This window comes from Hippoglossus stenolepis, chromosome 13 (assembly GCF_022539355.2).
Source record: "Hippoglossus stenolepis isolate QCI-W04-F060 chromosome 13, HSTE1.2, whole genome shotgun sequence".
Lineage (NCBI taxonomy): Eukaryota > Metazoa > Chordata > Actinopteri > Pleuronectiformes > Pleuronectidae > Hippoglossus > Hippoglossus stenolepis.
Genome location: NC_061495.1, coordinates 1,676,223 through 1,697,833, shown reverse-complemented (window position 1 = coordinate 1,697,833; position 21,611 = coordinate 1,676,223). Strand labels below are relative to the sequence as shown.

Here is a 21,611-nt window from a genome sequence, read left to right as displayed (position 1 = left end):
GTTGCATCTGAATATTTAAAGTATAGATATGGTATTAAGTATATATCAACTTATTAAGCCTATCAACACATCCTCACATCTGACAGAATGAAACCACAGAATATTTAATTATGGTTAAATTCATTTACGTCAATCGACTAAATTGATTAAATGTGTGAAAACTTAACTTATCAGCTCAAAATTATCGTGATGGATTTAATTTAATTATATTTCATTTATTTATAATTGTCATAAATTGTCTATTTATTTAAAGTAAGTTTTTATGTCTAAATTTCAGATGCATTTCAGAAGTTGTGAATGATAATTCAGAGGCAGTGAAATAAATCATGTAGATTTCATTTAAATTATGAAACATTGGGAATAATTCTGACAAAATCGGTTAAATTTCACAGCGATATTCGAACCTCCTCAGTTTTCTGTTCCCAGGCCCATTTACACCAGGTTTTGAAAACAGCAGCAGACAAACTGCACATCTGGGCGTGTGTTTCTGTATTTCTGCACTGAAGCAGTAAAACATCTGCCACAGAAACGATTTCCATGTCTCTCATCTCACATGCAGGAAATAAAAGACTTGTTAAAACCCAGTGAGTCGACTCCTGGCTCCGAGGAGCAAAGACGAACTGAGACTCCACAGCAGCTGAATATCCAGAACATGTAGAATCACTGAGTAGATCTCAAGTTGTGGTTCTATTCATAAAGTGGAACAGTCACGTAGAACCGGATGATACGATGCTCGACTCTAATTGGTTTGTAGACGGCGTGTTGTATTATATATATATATCGTCGGATATAGTTCTTCTTCTATCGTTTATTTCTGTCTTAACTTCCTGTGAAAAGTCCAAACTATAAAAAATGTAGTCACTTGTAAGTTCATCTATAATCTCAAGAGTCTTTTGCTCTTCATGACTATACATTATTGTTAAAATGATTTGGTTTGTGAATACGTTAGATGTTTGAGTTTCCTTTTGTTAAATAAAAGACTAAAATCGACGCATCTTCGCTCTGAAACTCTCGTTTTCATCTCCAGCGTTTCAAAGGGCACCGGCCGGACTGACGGACATTTTTAAGACTCAACCATCAATCAGAGATAATTGACAGATGAATCGAAGCTGGGAACCAGTGCAGGCTGCGGCTTTCTGGAAACATCGACCTGACGATTCTCTCAGACGACAACAAGTAAATCCTCCGTCTCTCCTCCGAGTGTTTTTCTCAGCCGTTAATCACAATACATTTTCCACTGGAACTGCAAGGATTAGCGTGTGTGTGTGTGTGTGTGTGTGTGTGTGTGTGTGTGTGTGTGTGTGTGTGTGTGTGTGTGTGTGTGTGTGTGTGTGTGTGTGTGTGTGTGTGTGTGTGCTACGCACATGCACTTGGCAAATTGATCCCTTTGGACATAGATCATCCTGTCTCTCTGCTGGTGTACTGTATCTGTCTGTGTGTGTGTGTGTGTGTGTGTGTGTGTGTGTGTGTGTGTGTGTGTGTGTGTGTGTGTGTGTGTGTGTGTGTGTGCGTGTGTGTGTGTGTGCGTGTGTGTTTGAAACAGGGTAGTGATAAGATTGGTTGCCAAGGGAAACAGGGATGGCTGTTTCCAAAAATGGCTCTAGGCATCCCTCAAGTGTGGAAAACCTCTCCTGATGACTGACCTTCAGAGCTGAATATATCACTGTCTGTGTGTGTGTGTGTCTGTCTGTGTGTGTGTGTGTGTGTGTGTGTCTGTGTTATCATGCCCGACAACTAAAAGCCGCTCTTTGATCAAGATCTACATCTGTAAATGATGAGGACACGTAATCATGAGCCTCATTTGTTTTTATTGTTGGCGATAATAAGATTAACTGATAATGAGGACACTCATCACTGTTTACACACCACACACACACACACACACACACACACACACACACACACACACACACACACACACACACACACACACACACACACACACACACACACACACACACACACAGGACAGGTGAATCAACCTGTATCCACTTGAGGAGGTGAGATGGAGCGGTCACAGCTGCTCACTTCCCCGGTAACAACACGTGCACATACTCGCACAGGTATCATCTGAGACATTGTGTAAACACTAACACAACAACTACACAACAGACCAGAGAGCGGCTCAAACTGCGATTGTGTGTCTCCCCGAGATCCGTTTTTCACAGATTCAAAGTGGTTGGTAATTAGCGAGAGCGATCCAACAAACACGAGTGAGTCAGAGAGAGGGGGGGGGCGGTGCATCCCTGCGGAGTCTGTGATGAGTTTAGGGTTTGGGTTGGGCTGAGCACCCCCCTCACGTGCACTTCAAGGTGCTCCCTCTGCAGCGACACAGCCTCATCCCACAGTCACACAGGCCAACCAGACGAGGACGCCAACACGGATCACATGTGCATTTACATACACACGTAACGTCAACGCACACATCACGGGTAATGACACAGACACACTCACACACACACAGACACGTGCACATCCACATGTTCTACAGCTCGTTTGCTTTGCTTTGAGTCGTCAACAAATTCAAAAGGATTCTCCCAAATTTTTTTTTATCTTATTAATTAAACAAACTTGCTCTAGGAAAGATGCCGGCAATGAAAAATCTACACGTATTAAACAGAACGAGAGAAAAAGGAGTGAGAAACAAATCACTCCCTTTAATAACTCATGTAATTTACTTCTGGTGACATTTAAATATTCCTTCAGCTGGCAGGTCCCCAGGGAGTCCTTGGTCCCCACTTTACAGCACGAGCATGCACAGTAATCACGCGGAGCAGACATCTGGGGACCAGCGAGCAGGAAGCAGCACCAATCTCTAAACATCGGCACGGACGAGACGCCGTCGCTCACATCAACCGACCGAGGAGCACCGACCTGCAGAGAAGACGCCAGCGGCATCGCTCATCCTCGGCAGAGCCGCGGACCGATGACAGCGGGAGGTCAGACACACGGACACACACAGGCTGAGGGTGGTAACTACACTGCACAGCGACGCTCTGCAACGTCTCCTCTGCAGTGGTCTCCCCCTCTCTCTCCCTCTCTCTCTCTCTCTCTCTCTCTCTCCCTCTCTCTCTCTCTCTCTCTCCCTCTCCCTCTCTCTCTCTCTCTCTCTCTCTCTCTCTCTCTCCCTCTCCCCCTCTCTCTCTCTCTCTCTCCTCTCTCTCTCTCCCTCTCTCTCCCCCTCTCTCTCTCTCTCTCTCTCTCTCTCTCTCTCTCTCTCTCTCTCTCTCTCTCTCTCTCCCTCTCCCTCTCTCTCTCAGATCACAGAAACCCGTGTGATGACGCCCGGTCTCCCCCTGTCGCTGTGCATGACCGTGTCTGGGTTGATGCGCATCACGGAGATGTGCACGTGCAGGTGAACTCCCATCCGGCACGTCACATTACCTCAGGTCTTCTGTGTCCCTGCTCCGCCTGTCCAGCCTTCCTCTCCCCTCCTCTCCCCTCCTCTGCCTCCGTCTCTCCTCCGTCTCTCCTCTCTCGCTCTGCCCTCCTCTCTCGCTCTCTCCCCCGGGACAGAGCGATGTATGAGTGCAGTCAGCGATGGTGTGACATCACTTCAGGATTTCCTCTGCTGCTCTACCTTGCCGTGTGTCTTTCCCCTTCGCCATCTTAGACGGAGCTGCAGTCATTCCCCCATCAGTCACTAATTCAATGTGCCGCCTTTCTTTCCCCTTCGTCTATCCTTCCCCTCTCTCTCCTCCTCCTCCTCCTCCTCCTCCTCCTCCTCCTCCTCACCATCTTTGTGGGATGCCGACGCTCACAAGGACGAGTTGAGCTCAGCTGCAAACCCTCATTTATTAACCCTGCAACAAACACACATGTTCACCACTGACACACATGTTCACCACTGGACACACATGTTCACCACTGGACACACATGTTCACCACTGGACACACATGCTGCACGCACATGCAGCAGCCCCATGTAATCTTATTTATGAATATGGCCGACGTTAAGCCGTCCCAGGCGCTCGGTGAAGCGTTGTAAGGGGGTGCTCAAAAATAGCATCGTGTTCTCCTCTGGGCGCTGTTCTGCCTCCTGCCTCCTCCCCCTCCCTGTTTCTTATTATAGCAACACTCGGGGAGAAGAGAGACATTTATAGAAAGGACAGGACACCACTCGCTCTTTCACTCTCTGTTTTCATCCATGTTACTCATCATATACTCGTGTCCCCCCCCACACACACACACACAGGAGCAGCTCATTCTTTTCCAGTCACAGCAACATCTCTTGTTTTCTCCCATGTGCCGAGACCAGCAGCGTGTGATGAGTACACGAGGAGCGATGCTGGGAAACGCATCAAAACATCATCCACATATAACCAGGACTGACATTTACAGGTGGACAATACGGTGAATCATTATCCTGTTAAGGACGAATCCGGTGTCCCTGTAAACCCTGATGGATCTCCAGCTGAACATGTCTAACGTCCCCTGGGACCGAAGGCAGCTTCATAAAACATGTACATGTAGTGAACGGGACTCAATGACAGAGATATGATGTTTGATGGGAGTGAACCAGAGCAGGGAATATTCAGTCTGGAGCTGAAACGCGTCACAAAGATAAACGTAATAATTCTCTGTGGGTTTTTCACGTTGAGCGACCCGATTTTCACATTTCTTTCAAATTGATATTAATAAAAAACTGAATAAAGCTGGTTTCAATCAGTATATTTACAAATGTCCCTGTTGTGGGAAGAATAAAAGGATTATTTTAACTTATCTTATCTTAACTAGTAACCAAATAACATTGAGTTTAAGGAACATTCGCTCAAGAAATAAATCCAAATACGGACGTTCCTCGACTTGCATCACTTAATTTGTGAGGATTTACTGACGCGCTTGTGTGATAAAAACACTTTTTGGGACATTTTATAAATAAACAACTAATTGAAGAAATAATTAAATTAACGAATAGTGAAAATAATCATTAGCTCGGCTCTATTGCCATTTTTATAAGTTCAAAAACTCCACCATGAAATTCATACAACTAAAACACCAAAGAAAACAGTGATGGGGAAAGTAAAGACACCACCCGTGTGTGTGTGTGTGTGTGTGTGTGTGTGTGTGTGTGTGTGTGTGTGTGTGTGTGTGTGTGTGTGTGTGTGTGTGCTACTCACTGTGAAGCTGTTGTTGACATTCTTTGTGCTGGACTCTGCAACGCTGGCGTCCGATAGGTCCACCTCGTCAAAGATAAGGGACTGCAGAGAGGACGAGCGAGGAGGGATGTCCCGAGGAGAACAGAGAGAGAGATAGAGGGAACAAAAGAGAACAAGAGAATTAACCCCTGGACGTTTGTCTTTTCTAGAACTTAACTCGCTGTTACTTGTTCACTACGGCGTGGAGAGAACGGTGAGACGAAGCAAAGCAGGTGAAACTTCTCAGCGTAAAATGGAGTCATGAAAGAAATGAAAACAAAGTCGCTGTCTGAGGATAAAACTGAAACGTTTTCAGTTTTAAAAACGTAACACACACCTTTTTTCCGCCGTTATTTTTGTTCTATTATGCTGCAGGCCTCAGATAACGTAAGGCCTTCAAATGCCTCTGGAGCACGGATGGATTAAAGGAATGAGCGTAGTGGGCAGAGGCCCAGGGGCCCGGGGCTCGGGGCCCGGGCCCAGGGCTCGGCGGCCCGGGCGGCGGGCTGGGGGCCCAGGGCTCGGGGCTCGGGATCAGGGGCTGGGCCCGGATCAGGCTCGGGATCACGGGGCCCAGGGCCGGGCTGGGCCCAGGGGCCGGGGATCAGGGGCTCAGGGGATCAGGGCCTCGCCTTGGAGTGGCGTGTTGAAAACTAAGATAGGCAACTACAAAGACACGCCAAAGAAAGTGATGCAGTCCAGGTGCGAGAAAGACGACAACGAGACCTGGAATGACCTCAGAGACTCACAAAACAATTACAAGTTCAGACGATAGACACGAAAAAGCAGCTACAAACACAAGATGAGTAAAAATGTGCAACGAAAAAGAGATTTAAACACATGAAGAAATAAAAAATATCATCTCAGGGGCACAAAAGAGACAAAAGTCTGCTATAAAGAGACAATTACACAATAGACACAAACGAAATGTAAAATGGCAACGAAAAGGCTGTGAGTTGCAAAATGACAAGAAAGACACACAAAAGAGCTGCAAAGAGACACAAATCTAAAATGAGGCAAAGAATAGAGACATAAAATCACACAAATACTTCAAGGAGATAAGAAACGACCACAACGAATCCAAAACGGCAACAAAGACACACAACTACAAACAGAGAACAGCGACAAAGAGGTGAAAAGGACAAAGGAACATGACACAATGACAAAGAGACACAACAGTGACTGACAGCTGCAGCTGACTCGTGATTGGTCGAGCGCACGTTTTGGCGGGACCTTGATACCGAGGCTCTGACTCCAAATGACATCATCCACTCAAGATGGAGTATTTCTGCATCATGTCTGGATCGTGTGAGGAAGCGGAGACGAGTCGTCCATCTGTGTCTACAGGCTTTGGTCTGAAGGGGTTAATGAACCCACGAGTCCAGTTCGTCTGGTCGTCTTAAAGAGAACTGAGCGTGTTCCATGTGCCAGGAAACACGTTTAGACCCGAACGAGACGGGTGCGAAGAACATGACGGTGAATGTTCATGTGTTTTATTGAATTTCTCTGCAGCTGAGGAGTCGGAGCTGGAGACAAAACCTGTCCAGAGCATCGACGGACAGACGGAGGGAGAGCAGAGTCCAAACAGGAACACGAGATCCTCACCCGGCCGTGATGCTGGGGCACGCAGCTGAAAGAGCCACAGGCCAGAAACCAGCGCCGTCACAGGAATGCCCTCTGACTGTGTGTGTGTGTGTGTGTGTGTGTGTGTGTGTGTGGGTGTGGGTGTGGGTGTGTGTGTGTGTGTGTGTGTGTGTGTGTGTGTGTGTGTGTGTGTGTGTGTGTGTGTGTGTGTGTGTGTGGGAGGAGTGAGTTGCTGCAGCTGTCAGAGGGAATGCCCAGTTAACGACGCTCTCCCCAGGCCTGACTGGAGAGGGACACCAGCCAACGATTACTCTGTGTGTGTGTGTGTGTGTGTGTGTGTGTGTGTGTGTGTGTGTGTGTGTGTGTGTGTGTGTGTGTGTGTGTGTGTCCCAGCACTTCCACATATGCCTACGAGTGCGTGTGAATGTGTTTGTGGAGTGTCGGCCAAGAGGGCCTAAGTATGAGTGGCATGCCAACACAAACACCCCCCTCACCCCTGTTACAGCGCTCTTGGCTGATGTGCCCCCGCGTCACGTGTACAACATGTGTGTGATTACTTTCAGTTCTTTTTCTGTCTCTCACACACACACTCACAGATATGTGTGGGCACACACACTCGGCTGTCTCGAGGGAAGCTGTAATGAAAGCTGACAGTGAATGGTGGACAAAGGCAAACGTCCAGACCCTCTGTTGCCCATAGATCCAGAGCTCAGCTCAGCGGCTGCATCTCAGCGACCTCAACAAACCTCCTCTCCCACCTCCCTTATCTCCTCTCTCCTTACACCAGCCCATGTGCTTCTCTCATGAATCCTACATGTGACTGTGTCTGTCTGTAACGAGGAGAGGAGAGGAGAGGAGAGGAGAGGGAGAGAGAGGAGCTGAGAGGAGAGGAGAGAGGAGAGGAGAGGAGAGGAGAGGAGAGGAGGAGAGGAGAGGACAAACTGAGGAGCTGAGAGAGAGGAGAGGAGAGGAGAGGAGAGGAGAGGAGAGGAGGAGAGGAGAGGAGAGGAGAGGAGAGGGAGAGGAGCTGAGAGGAGAGGAGAGGAGAGGAGAGGAGGAGAGGAGAGAGAGGAGAGGAGAGGAGAGGAGAGGAGAGGAGCTGAGAGGAGAGGAGAGGACAAACCGAGGAGCTGAGATGTTGCCTCCCTGGTGGATCCATGAGGAGGTTTCTCTCAGGGCAGCACAGCCAGCCAGGCCACCTTGGAGACACCAGAGTGGATGGACATGTCTGGGATGGGCACTTATCTACAGGTTAACATCGCTGTCTGGTCATAATAGAGAGAAGTCACAGTCTAATTCCAATGTTCCACTTGTTGACTCGTCTTTACCACAACACAGAATCAAGAAAGAAGCATTTAAGCTGCTTGATCATGTTTCTTTTTCCTTCTCTCTCTTCTGTCATGGCCATCCAGCGACTTAGTGCTGCAGGAGGACGAGCAGGACACAGTGCAGGACAAGCGTCAGTACACATGTGTTCTGCTGCCCAACCTGGAGTTTTATATACGTGTATCATTAACAGTGCATTCATGTCATAGGGTCGTGAAAACGCTTGTGACTCTTCCTCCTCCTGCACTGAGGAAGACTAGAGCTTCTTAACTTTCTGTCGGTTTGTGCACAAAATGACCAAATCTGCACGACCTGAAATGACTCCATATATGTTCACATGTTAAAACCCTGAAACTGTCTGGACCCAGCAGCCGTATGACATGAACGCAGCTCTATCGTCTACAGGTGAGGGGTCAAGCTGTAGTTCTGGCCCACGGCCCCTGGCAGTGCTGTGCTGACCCGGATCCTCACTAGGCCTTCCTCAGATCCGCTGGCACCCAGAGGTGGAGGGGAGCAGCGTGCGCCCGTCCAGCACACGGACAGAACTCGCCAGCACACGCGACTCCTGGACACTCTGCGCAGCGCCCGCTCCTGCCAGCGCGCCACGGCACTGCCGGACTAGCGCGTGTGCAAACACACACAAACACACACACAGACACACAGACACACACACACGTTTCAGAGCAGCGGGGTTAGGTCAGGTTTGCAGGAGAGAGGAAAGAAAGTTCAAAAGTTAAGAAACTAAAATGCACTTTAAGTAAAAACAGAGGAAGAAAAAAGGAAGAAAATTAAGATGATAAACTGCACAAGATGATGATATTAAATAAGAATAAATATGAATCTACAGCTGCAGCCAAATTAGTAGCTTAGTACAGCAGTAGAAGTAAAGTGGGGACAAGTCGAGATAGAGAAGCTGGTTTTGGGAAAGAATCAAACTGTTTCCAGTCTTTATGCAAATGTGTCCTCCGACTCACACGTTTGAGGCTTCAACCGAAACCCTGATCATTGGCTTTGAATGGGGAAACATCGCAAACTGCATTGTGGTCACGTTGTGTTGCTCGGGCTGCGTACTTATGTCTCTCTCTTCTCTTGTTAGGTGTGCGATCTCAGTCGGGAGCTGGGACTGCAGCACATCACAGGACAGTTGGGAGTGTGTTGCACGGGGGAAACACTGGGTCAACCTACCTTGGCGTCTTTGGCGTAGTAGAGAGTTCGGCCTCTCAGCTTGAAGTAGCGTTTCTTCCACCTCTGGAACGAGCTGGTCTGTTTCAGCAGCAGTCCCTCCTTTATACTCGTCTGCACGGGAACAAGACAGAACAGAACAACTGTTTTCATGGGGCCTCGAATCAAATAAATCACACAAAGCTTCGAGCACGAGTCCAACTGGGTCGTGTATTTATCTACAGATTTATGCATGAGAGACAAGGAAAAGACCAGAAAGTGAAGAAGAAAGGAAACTAATTTCTCTGCAAAACTGTAAACACACATCACTCACACTCAGCAACCCCCAGAGAAAAGAACGACTGACGCAGAAGAGAAAGAAAGAAAAGAGAAAGAGAAAGAGAGGACAAAAGGACAAAGGTGTCATCACATCGACTTCTTCTCCTTCTTCCAGGATGCATGTTTGCCAAACTTAAAAATAGACTCACATCATAATATCCCCACTTAACGATGGATGTTGAACACACACCCTCATGAGAACAGTTTGAAGCGAGTGGAGGAGGCTGATACGAGGAAGATGGAACCGATGGGAAAGTGAAAACGGATTTTATCTTATTTAATAAACTTAAAGAATGATGGGAAAACATACAAAGAAATAAGGGCTTCCTGTGTCCAATACAAAATGTATGTGTGTGTGTGTGAGTGTCACATCAAATCAGATCACGTGACACACACTCATCATCATTACAACCACCATCATCTCACACACACACACACAGAGCAAATACTGCGAGACATGGAACAGTGCTCATGGAAAAGATAAAACACACACATATACACACACAGATGGAAATGCTGTGTGGGGGGAACTTCACTCTCTCTGGGCACACAGAGGAGAGGTGGGGCACACACACACACACACACACACACACACACGCACACACACACACACACACATGCACACGCACACGCACAGGCTATTTATAGCGAAGGAAGGCTGCTCGCTGCTCTCCAAGGGGAGAATTACAAACAGACACAGAGGCCTGAAGCTGACATCCTGCCCACCAGCTGTGTCAACTTAAAGTCAGAAAACACTGCAGCAGAATACAGCCTCATTGTGGAGACACATGCACACACTGGCGTGTCACACTGAGGCAGACACACACAGCGAGAGCGAAGCTGACGGCGACAACATCAAAATTACAGTCAGATCATTTGTTTCCGAGGCAGGTTTATATCTCCGAGGAAGATATCGCTGGATCTAACAGTAGCTGCACAGTTAAACACCACGAGGAGAGAGTGAGTTTTAGTGATTTAGATGAAGTGATACTTCAGAGGAGACCTCCAGTGACGCTGTGTTGTACTTCACATAAAGTCTGGGAGTCGGTGGAGGCAGATTTAAAAGAAAAAGACACAATGAAAGCAGCAGACACTGAGATTTCATGGTTTTTATCCTTGATCACTGCAAAAAGTCTTTCTCCTACACTTCCCATGATGCAACTCCATATCATATTTCATTAGATCCTTTCTGTGCATCCATATGCTCCTCTTTCCAATATTTACATACGAACAATGAGCAGATAAAGGATCCAGATAAAAATTCTAAAAAACATTTGCACATTAATCATAAGAATGTCTGTATTGCTTGAAAGCGTTGGTGTCCGGGTGCTTGTGAGAGATGAAAACTACGATTTTGAGCTGATTGTAAATAAAGTGATGACGTCAGCAACTCCACAACTCATGTACCAAAACTTTCACCGACTTTCTGAGTTCCAACTCTTGCATGAATATTCCCAGTCGGGAACTAATTCTTTCAATTATTCCAACATTCCAATATTATTGTTGAAAATATTCCTCCTAGATCCTCAAACATCTTCTTCCAAAGCCAGAGAAGCTGTTGCACTGAACGGACGATGTGAGATTCTCGAGTTAACGACTTTAAGAATCCAAACAAACGTCTTCATCGTCAGGAGACGCTGGATTTTCTGAACCAGCTTTAACGTTATTTCCCTGTTTCCCTTCCATAGGTACGAACGTCTGAAGAACACATTCCTGCCACGGATTAAGGTGAAATAACTCGATGCTGACTTCCCTACAAGGACTTCGTTGCGTGACTGAAACACGGGCGGATGAAGTCATCTCCTCATTTAGACCTGGAGGGAGGTGAAGCTCGGGGGATTCTCCTCAGCAGGTTTTCATTTGCACAGACGTGCTTTTCTGCAGAAACACTGGGGGACGTGTTGTTCAGGGTTCATCATCGAACTATACCACCATCGACGTGTTGCTGGGATGGATAATCCCACCAGAAGGACTGGGAAGCTTAATGAACATCTCATGACTGAAACACACACACACACACACACACTGTGCTGTGCACGTTAAGCTGAGGAACTGAGTCATTACACAGCAGCATGAGCTGAACTCATATTGACACCACCAAGCAGACTTAATAGACACTCACTTTATTAGGAACACATGCACACCTCTGTATCCGTGCAGTTATCCAATCAGCCAATCATGTGACGGCAGTGCAATGCATCGAAACATGCAGATTCATTAAACGTCTGCAGAGAAACTTTCAGACTCTGTAACTCAGAAAACTTTTCCTCTGCCGAGCCAGAGCAGCAGGATCGACTTTGCTCCAGTTGGATGTTCTATTTTCTATTTTGTCCCTCCTTGGCCTCCATAGTTCCTTTCCTTGTCTTCATCTCCTTCCTGTTGCCAAGTAGGCCAGAAGTGATCTATAAATAGTCGCCGCGCTCGCCTCGGCGCTCCGCTCCTCTCTTCGGCTAAATTGTGAGACAGGGAGCGAGTCCTGTGCCAGAGAGGAATGAGTAACCCGAGCACCATGTACCTTACACCCACACTCTGCCTGGCCACCGACAGAGCGACACACACACACACACACTATAAACAGTGCACACACACGCACACACACACACACACACTATAAACAGTGCACTCACACACACACACATGCCTATACAATGGACAAAGGCACAGACAGTCCAAATGAGTCCAGCAGCTGTGGTTGGTGGATAAGAGCGGAGCAGGAGTTCCCTGAGCGACTAAATGAAGAGAGACCAACAAACTATTAATGATACCAGGACAAAAAGCTGCTGGTTCACTCACACTCACACACACACACACACACACACACACACACACACACACACACACACACACACACACACACACACACACACACACAAGCCTCCATGAATTTAATAGAAAACAGTAATAGTTCAGCCTCTCTCTGTCTCACCTAAAGCTCCAGGGTACTGGGTCCTGAACCAATTAGCAGCTCCTCCTGGGCCTCACTGAGGTTTCTGTCCAATTAATCAGATCAAAATGCTCGACTTTCCATCTCCTCCTCCACTTTGCTTAATTGTTTTGTAAGTGCTTCGATGCAAAGAGCAAAGGTTAAAGATTCTTAAAATATCAGGCCTCCCTGACGGGAACAGCGCTATTAATGTTGTCCTCGATGTTGAGGTTGTGAATCAACATTCTTCGTGATTAAAATAAATCATGGGCTGAACTGGTTCACTGAAGACTTGATGGGAGCATGAAACGGGAACATCTTCTTCTCTGATTCCTCGTGGATTATTCTGTCTAAGATATTAAACGCGTGTCCCAGAGTCCATGTGTCATCTATAAATGTCATATTTTGTGCAGTCAGCAGTTTGAAATCCAAAGAATTTCAGTTCATGACATAAATCAGGCTCCAAATGAGTTTCAAATTATAGATCCATCAACCAATCATCACAGCTCTGACCAGAAACCTTAGTGTATCTTCTGAAGTTCTAATTCATTTTATATATAATTATAATTTATATATAATTATTTTTCAGGAAGATTATGAAAACTTCAGTCTTCTCTTTAAAATCAATTATGGGATATTGAAGGATTATGGATTATTTAAGAGAAAAATAAGTGATGCAGAATTCTTCCTACATAAATATAACATGTAATCAATGAGCTCCACATGAGGCTGTGGGCTGATGTTGTTGCCTTTGTGCAGAACCAGGCTGATTCCACTCTTTATGCTGAGATAATAAGTTGTTTATTGAAACCATATATTAAACTAGAAGTAAGCAGAGCACAACAGTCTCCCTTATGAAACCACATTAAAGCTGGATTGTTCAGAGATGTTAACTTTTCTCTAATGAATGACATTAAGAGCAGCGGAGTCACCAGGAGGTGACCGGGGCGGGTGGTGGGCGTACAAAGCTCAGGTTGTCACACCAGCGACCGGGGGTCGCATCCAGAGTCTCGCCTGTGGTGAGATTCAGCCAAGAAAAGCACTTTTGTTAAGGTCAGAGAGAGACTGTGGTTTCGCTTTTTTGCTTTTTCTGTATTAAACCAAACCACGATCGTTCCCTCGCCTTCATCTGGAGCTGCGAGAGTCTAAACATAAAACTGTTTGATAATGCTGCCGTCACTACGAGTGCATATTTCACTGCAGGATCGTTCTGTTCAGAACTTTTAGCAACTTGCCAAACACACAAATCAACAAACTTGAGGGACAGTATGTGTGCAGGCTGAGGCCACTTTCCTGTGTGTACATGTGTGTCATTGCACCTTCTGCACACATCCACGAGCACACATGCATAGAAGAAAGATATCTCAGCTTTCTGTGGCTCCAGATCATCTCCTGAAATTCTGCAACGCAAATATCAGAGTCAGTTTCTCCTGAGTTGTTCCTGCTGGTAAAAACTCCGAAGAATCTCCCAGTGAGTCCACGTGAGAAAACAGCAGGATTAGGTCCAGAGCTTTCACATCTCAGGATGAAGAAGAGGAGCCGTACACGTCCACTTGGAAAGACGAGGAGGTTCCAGATCTTTTGGTGATGAGGGCCGACGCCGGTGTGGATGAGCTGTAAACAACAACACTGATCTTTCCACAGCAGAGTTTATACGTCATGTCCGGCCTCCTGCTGCTCTACAGGCTCCGCCCCTCGCCTGGATGTTCCCCACATGTTCCTGTTGGTGGGAACGAGTCGGACCCGACAACCTGCTGCTGCTGCTTCACAGACACGAACTAGACAACATGTCCAAACCCAATTGTGCGAACATTGTCCAGAGTTCATGCCTGGAAACAGCTCAAGAGAAACCCTGTCGTTGTCTGAGAATTTCATCTCATGACTGATTAGACAAAACTGCCTCGACGGCAAGTGGCCGGTCCATCAAGACGAGAGAGAAGCCCACTGTCTCGGGAATCACTCGCTCACTTATGCCTCTATCACCGACTCGTGTGTCGTTCCTGAGTAAGACTGGATTCGCCTGTGGAGCCTCGAACAATCACGGTTTTCACAGAGCGGCGCTGAGTCTCTCTACGTTTCTCTCCCATCTCCACCACTCTCCTGGAGCTGTCCTCTCTGCTGGCTGTAATTGCACCTCTGTACCCTTCCTCCTCCAACTCCCACCACATGCTAAAAATTACACCATGTTGATGGGAAAATTACAATGCAGTAGTTGGGAAGGGGGCAATTCCCTCGTCTGCGATCTGCTCTGTGCGACTGGTCCACAGGCACATGGGTATAGATGTGTCGAGTGGGAACAGGCCCTGTTAAGTGATGCTGCTGAGGCCAGTAATTTACACACAATTACCTCAGTTAGATTCAGCTACAGCATCGGACACACAACGACTCCACTTCGCATTGTTTCAGAGTGGGAGGGAAATAAAACTGAAAACACGTTTTAAAAATAGGGATTCCCTCATTTAAAGCATTGTGTTCTTTCCAACTTCTCATCATCACGTCAATGTGCAATGTTTAAATGTGAAGTGGCAAATTTCCTGTTTATTCCTGGTGCGATCTTTCAAAAGGAAGAAGAAGAAAAACAAGTGTTGGCTTCTCTCCACAGGAAGTACAAGACATTTGTGTGGGCAAAACCCGCAACACAGTGCTTCTCCCTCTCGTGCTTATTAGAGCGTTTCATGTGGAAACATTATCGCAGAGCAAAATGAAATCAGCAAGAAGATAACGACCATAAATGTAACAGGCTGCATCCAAAATCGATCACTTATCACTTTATAGTGAAGTCTCCATTTTGTAGAGCTGTCTTAATGTTTAGTGACATAGTGCATCGTGTTAAGAAGTGTGCGACTGGTGGACACTAACCGAGCAACTTAGACCATCATGCAATGTGCTCCTGGTGTTGACAGGAAGAAAGACGGTGATTCTAATTGTTCTCATCAGTAATATCTGAATCATCTCGAGGATTAAAGACACACTGGTATAATTTTCCCTTAATATTTCAGATGTCGTCATTTGTTGACACAAATCTGTGAGTTGTGGCTGTAAAACATGTAAAAGATGAGAGCAGCACAAACTGCAGCAAGAACATGTATTTCTACTTTTAAACATAGTAATTCAACTTGCTTTTTTTAACCTAAAAGTATTAATACTGTCATATAAACATTTAAAATGTATTATGGGATTTTCCACCTGCCGACGTTATTGTTGTTTACATGTCAGAATCCCGTGATAATGATGTAAATAGAGAAAAGTCCCTGTATAGGAAGTGGGGACGGATGAATGAAGGATTTTGGACACAGTGTGGTATCTTCCAGTTCAGGGGACAGAAGGACGAAGGACGAAGGACGAATCTTCAATACAGCGTCTCCTCCCAAACTTCATCTATCTGATCTGGATTGTGTCTCAGGCTCCAGGACGCCATCAGCTCTGCTTTCAGTCACACAGCTACAGTGTTCGTCAGCCTGAGAAGACAGAGCTCCGAGAGCGGAGACAACAGGCGAGCAGAGGCGCTGAAAAGACTGTGATTCAACCACATGTATTTATAGCCGGATTCTGACTCGCCCAGATATTGTTATGTTGAATGTAATGAACTAGATCAATGGATAAAAGGCCTTTAAAACACTAGAAGTCCCTGAATGTGAAAGAAAGAGTGAAATGATGCTGTGTGATGCTCGTATGATGGACTAATACCAGAGAGAGATTAATGACACATGATACTTCATCTCTGCATCAGCCGTTCAATCAGCAGAACCACCCACCGCCGTCGTATTGATTTGAAATGATGGGTTCATAAGAGGCAATCAGCAGAAGTGCACATCTGAGAAGTTGGCTACAAATGGCAGTAATGATTTCAGAAGCTTCCTGAACCGCACCTGCCCAGAGACACGAGCTCCACTTCACATCTGTCAGTCAACTCAGTGTTAATGGAGGATGAGAACAACATCTTATATCTTATACGATATTTCAACAGTTGAACAAGATAGAAAACCAGCTTCCTGTTTGATTTATTCATTGATTCTTTCCTCAGAACACATGCTGGGTTAAACTTGATGTTTAGTCGGACATTTCTGCAAACTTTGCTTTTCCTTCTCACTCCTTGTCTGCTTTGATTTACTGACAATTCTTCAGTTTTTCTTCTTCCCAGAATCGAAACAAAGAGCTGGTAAATGTCTGAGAAGATAAATGAGACAGATGAGACACACTGTGCAGCGCATGTGTCCCTGCCACCAAACCAGCCAGTGTCACGGGCAGCGTGCACTCTGCACCGCCATGGAGTCGCTAAACGAGGGGCCAAAGACGTGGTCGTCTGTGGCAACCGAAGAACCAGAGAGAGAGAGAGAACCAGAGAGAGAGAGAGAGAGAGAGAGAGGGAGGGGTGGACGTAGACAATGTGATGGGCCAGTGTACACATGCATGTGCACACACACTCACACATGTACATGCACACACAGTCCAGAGCTAAGCAAACAACCCGGTGGAACAACACTCGGTGAGTCAGTGCCTGCATGATCCATTAGTAACTAAAAAAAAACACACTGACCCACACGACAACAACTCTGAGGCCTTTGCTAGCGCGGCGTCAACATGCTAAGGACACAGGTGCAGTCCCAGCAGAGGTGCTACACACATCTGTCACAGCAGTGGATCCTCCCGCCTGTCGTAGAAAGCTCAGCAGAACAGGTCCGGTCTGTCTGGGTCGGCTGCCGCCCCGTGTAATTAATGTCCTTCAGCTTATGATGCAGTCAGAGTTTAAATCATGACTCAACACGACTTTCATCCACTTTGAAAACTCCTGCTGCCGTAACTCCAGCAGCGACAGGTGAGTAAAGAGTCACCTCGTGCATCATGGAAAAATCCTCTGTGGATAAATGGACCTCAGCTGGATCGGTGTTTACACTTATACTCTACATCCCATCACCCGTGACACTGGTCTATGATCCACTGTACTGGGAATAACACCGTAAAACAGACATAAGGTCAATCTGTCACAACTTTCATCATCATTATTATTCACCAGAACCAAACATCCGCCTGGTTTAGAGTCTTAAATGTGCTAGAGTTTAATGTTGGTTTGACAAAATGAGCGATTTCACATTTCCACATCCTGCTCTAGAAACGTCTGATGCAGAAAACAACATTAACAACTGTGAGCAACTGATTTCAGCCCTGCAACTTGGCACGATGCCCACAGGTGAGGGAGTCAGCGTAAGACAGGTTTGACCGGACATCAATCAGTCTCACGTGCACATACCCTAAAGATGAATAATGCAGGTGGAGTGCAGCAGTCAATAATTAAGTGCATCCATCGGTGTGGGAGCGTGGCACTCGTTTACAGTGGATGAGACAAGTGGGCCAGGAAAGCTAAGGTGTCCGAGGAGAGAATCAGAAGAGCATCTTCTTACTGAGCCCGCATGCAATTTAAATTCATTATTTAAACTGATATTTATACTTTATATCCTGCAGCGTCAAACTAAGTTATATAAAGAGTCAGAGAACATCTCTTAACGCTTTGCTTTGTTGTGATGAAGTGATCAAGAAGGAGTGAATGGAAAAGAGATAAATGAATAATCTGTTTATCTCAGGTTGTTAATGGATTCGTGTGAGTTTAGAGCAGCAACTATCAATTATTCACATGATCAATCTGCTCATATTTCATCGATCAATCACTCAGAGCCCAGACGCCTCTGAGCTTTTGCTGAAATCCACAAGTATCATGATGAAGAACAACAAACCCTCGCTTCGCATAGGCTGAAACTAATTTTTGCACTTATTTTAAACTTTAAACTTGTTTTTTATACTTTCATTGTAGAGTTGCTAATCTTTTATATTTGTACATTTCCTTTGTGAATCTTCAGAACAACACAATGAGATTTTAGGACGATGCTTTTCATTGTGTCTGAACAGTGACAGAAAGGTTCTTGAATCAACAAAATAATAAAAACTAACTTTTATACTTTCGTTATGATCAGTTAATCGATTTATTGATTAATGTTTGCAACTTTCATTGATTTGCACCTTTACTTAGTTTGACCTGTTTCATAAGCAAATGTAAACTCACTGAAAACAACAGGTTTGGGGAAGTTTTCCCTTTTTCTCTCTGACACGTGCAGGAAAAAAGTCTGTTTTCATGACTTTCTGAGAAGTTTCCTGTTTAAAAGTTGTGTTTGTGTGATTGTGATGAGTGAGAAGTGATTGACAGGATCTACAGCCTCCATGTGTTTGATGGACAGCAGCTCAGTAAACACAGTGAATCAGTGCCTTGCTCAGGGGCACCCCAGCAGCAGGACAGTGCGTGTCTCCCTCCATCAACACAGACCATGCCCATGAGAGTAGAAGCTCCGGAGGAGGCTCACCTTGCTCCGGATCTGTCCGGAGGTGGACACTTTCCGGATCAGCTTCTGGGGGCCTTCCTGCTCCGCCTCGCTGTCAGAGGACTCGTCCGCGGCCCCGGAGCCGGCGACAGCGCCCACCACATGGGCATGGATCCCCGCCGCGGACACCGGCCCTTTCTCCGGCTCCTGTCGAGGGGAGGAACAAAACCAGTCGGGGTTATTCGCCTTGTTTCCCCGCTCCGCCGCTCCCTTCCTCTCCGGGAGGCGAGCGCTGCTCCGCGGCCGAGAGGCGTCTCTCCGCGCCGTCATCTCTCCGCGTCTCTGTCGGTGTCCGCCGGAGCGTGTGTGGGCTGGAGCCCGTCACGGCGGGGATGGGCTCCGCGGAGCAGGCGGTGGACTCCCCCTCCCTCCCTGCGCACACGGCCCCTCCGCGGGGCTGCTGCCGCTGGAGGCTCCGGCCCACACGACGCGACCCGAGCCGGAGAGACGGGACCGGGCCGGGCCGGGACCGGGACCGGGGCAGACCCGGGCGGCTGCTCGACACCAGCCCCGCCGAGCGGCTGCTCCACACGAGCCTCACATTCAAACTGTAAACTCACTGATCATCACATTATCTAAGCTCTGAAAATAGATTAATTCATAAGCTCAGTGAAGTTACCTTATATTGTAATTTAGGATGTTTTAACCCACATCACTTTACATTACAATGCATTTTTATTCATATTAAACACATGAATTTACTTTATATTGATCCAAGCTGTTGGGTTCTATCTTTATTTTACAATACAACATCCCAGGATAAGTCCTGATGTGGATATGAAGACTAAATTAATGCAAGAGGTAAATAAATATCATGTTTCCAAGAAGAAACTTGAAAATTGAAGAATGAAGACTCTTTGATCTGAGGAGAATCAAACAGAAGTGGATCTTCTCACATATGAATCATATCTCACGTGAATCCTTCTTGTTTTACTACATTTAAACGTCAGATCAGGACAAAGACCGAGGATCAGACCCTGGATCCGCTCAGAGCATCAGCTCGCTGGGTTTCCTCCTGAATAACAAAGAGCAGAAAGTCTCCTCGGCGGACCCGGGGCTCTCTCACCAGTTCCTCCCAGGCAGGGCTGCGGGTGAAGTGGTACACATCCTCCATGGTCCCGGACCTCCGCTCTGTGCGCTGCGCCGGAGACGAGCACCGGAATCGGGGGAAGGTGGAGGAATGCGCCGCCTGCTTCGTCTGAGTGTCTCATACGGACTCGATCCTCCCTCCACCAACACGGAGCACCACCGCCACACCTCCGCCGCTCCACTGCTCCGCTTCTGCCGCCTTCTCCTCCTCCTCCTCCGCCTCCTCCCCCTCCTCCTCCCTCCCTCCGAGAGCCGCCGAGGGGCCGGGCCGAGCCGAGCCGAGCCGAGCCAGAGATTTCCCTCCTGATTCCTCCTGTTATTTCATTTATACGAGTTCACAGACCTGTTTCATTTATTATTCACATATATTTATTCAATGAGTCTGGCTATTTACCTTTTTTATTATTATTTATATTCTCTTTTATTATTCTATAGTTTGTGTGACTATATCCTAGAATTGTTTTCTGTACAGCAACATTTTTGTTTTTGAATATGCTATAAATAAATCATAGAGTATAAAGCATGTATTCTATTATATTCTCTTCCATTATATTCTATTCTATTCCTTTCTATTATATTGTATTATCTTCTATTCTATTCCATTATATTATTTTCTATTCTATTCTACTCTACTCTACTCTATTATCGTCTATTATATTATTTTCTACTCTATTCTACCCTTCTCTACTCTACTCTACTCTATTATCTTCTATTCTATTATTTTCTATTCTCTTCCATTATATTCTATTCTATTCCTTTCTATTATATTGTATTATCTTCTATTCTATTCCATTATATTATTTTCTATTCTATTCTATTCTATTCTATTCTATTCTATTCTATTCTATTCTATTCTATTATTTTCTACTCTACTCTATTCTATTATTTTCTATTCTATTCTATTATTTTCTACTCTACTCTATTCTATTATTTTCTATTATTTTCTATTCTACCCTTCTCTACTCTATTCTATTATCTTCTATTCTATTATTTTCTATTCTATTCTATTATTTTCTACTCTACTCTATTCTATTATTTTCTTATTTTCATTATTTTCTATTATTTTCTATTCTATTCTATACTATTCTATTATTTTCTATTCTATTCTATTATTTTCTACTCTACCCTTCTCTACTCTATTCTATTATCTTCTATTCTATTATTTTCTATTCTATTCTATTCCTTCTGAGCCAGCAAACAATCATTAATAATAATTCATATTTTATCATCTTTATAACGTGAACTTATTCCCGAGCTGAAGCAGATTGTAAACACTGGGTCGGAACCATCGAGACTCCTGTGAACAAACCACCACGGACGACTTTAGCGGCGGACCGCTCTGTCCCTCTCGTATTATCTTCCGTCCCTGACAGAAGCGGGCTGTCGGTGTTATGAAATGGGTTCGAGCCCGGGACAGCACGTAGCGTCACACCATCCTCGTGGACTTTATTAATTCCGTGGGTTCGATGCCGAGGTGACGGGGGAGTTTAAAGATGCACCGACAGGTCCTGTGTCCCCGCAGCGCCGCGGCCGTCGCTGCCCGGAGGCTGCGCACCGTCCTGGGGTCAGTGCTGGGAAGAGACGCCTGGATGTGGAGGACACATGAGGTCAAACTCCTCAACACGTCCGCAGGTAATCTGTCTGTTGCTGTCAGTTATTATTAGTTATTAACACTGTTAATAA

The 21,611-nt window shown here is 45.9% G+C and overlaps 2 protein-coding genes across 11 annotated transcripts in view; one reads left to right on the top strand and one right to left on the bottom strand.

Annotated features, from left to right (window-relative positions):
• dgkh (diacylglycerol kinase, eta) overlaps positions 1–20,127 on the bottom strand; it is a 44,560-nt gene extending 24,433 nt beyond the window's left edge. For 2 of the 9 annotated variants that reach the window (XM_035174213.2, XM_035174216.2), the window contains exons 1-3: positions 18,822–19,371; positions 9,234–9,344; positions 5,121–5,201 (exon numbers count right to left, since the gene is read on the bottom strand). In XM_035174213.2, the coding sequence (XP_035030104.1) occupies positions 5,121–5,201; positions 9,234–9,344; positions 18,822–19,109 (480 nt within the window). In that variant the 5' untranslated portion in view covers positions 19,110–19,371. Of the gene's footprint in view, positions 1–2,874; positions 3,022–3,384; positions 3,541–3,580; positions 3,600–5,120; positions 5,202–8,507; positions 8,667–9,233; positions 9,345–18,821; positions 19,389–19,905 lie in introns of those variants that run through there. The other 7 variants (XM_047342570.1, XM_035174214.2, XM_035174217.2 and 4 more) reach the window with 7 other exon arrangements.
• A 1,104-nt stretch (positions 20,128–21,231) lies between these two features.
• The window catches only part of vwa8 (von Willebrand factor A domain containing 8), a 70,261-nt gene continuing 69,881 nt past the window's right edge, over positions 21,232–21,611 (top strand). The window contains exon 1 of one of the 2 annotated variants that reach the window (XM_047342507.1): positions 21,232–21,560. In XM_047342507.1, coding sequence (XP_047198463.1) covers positions 21,422–21,560 — 139 coding nt within the window. In that variant the 5' untranslated portion in view covers positions 21,232–21,421. The remainder of the gene's footprint in view (positions 21,561–21,611) is intronic. The other variant, XM_047342506.1, reaches the window with a different exon arrangement.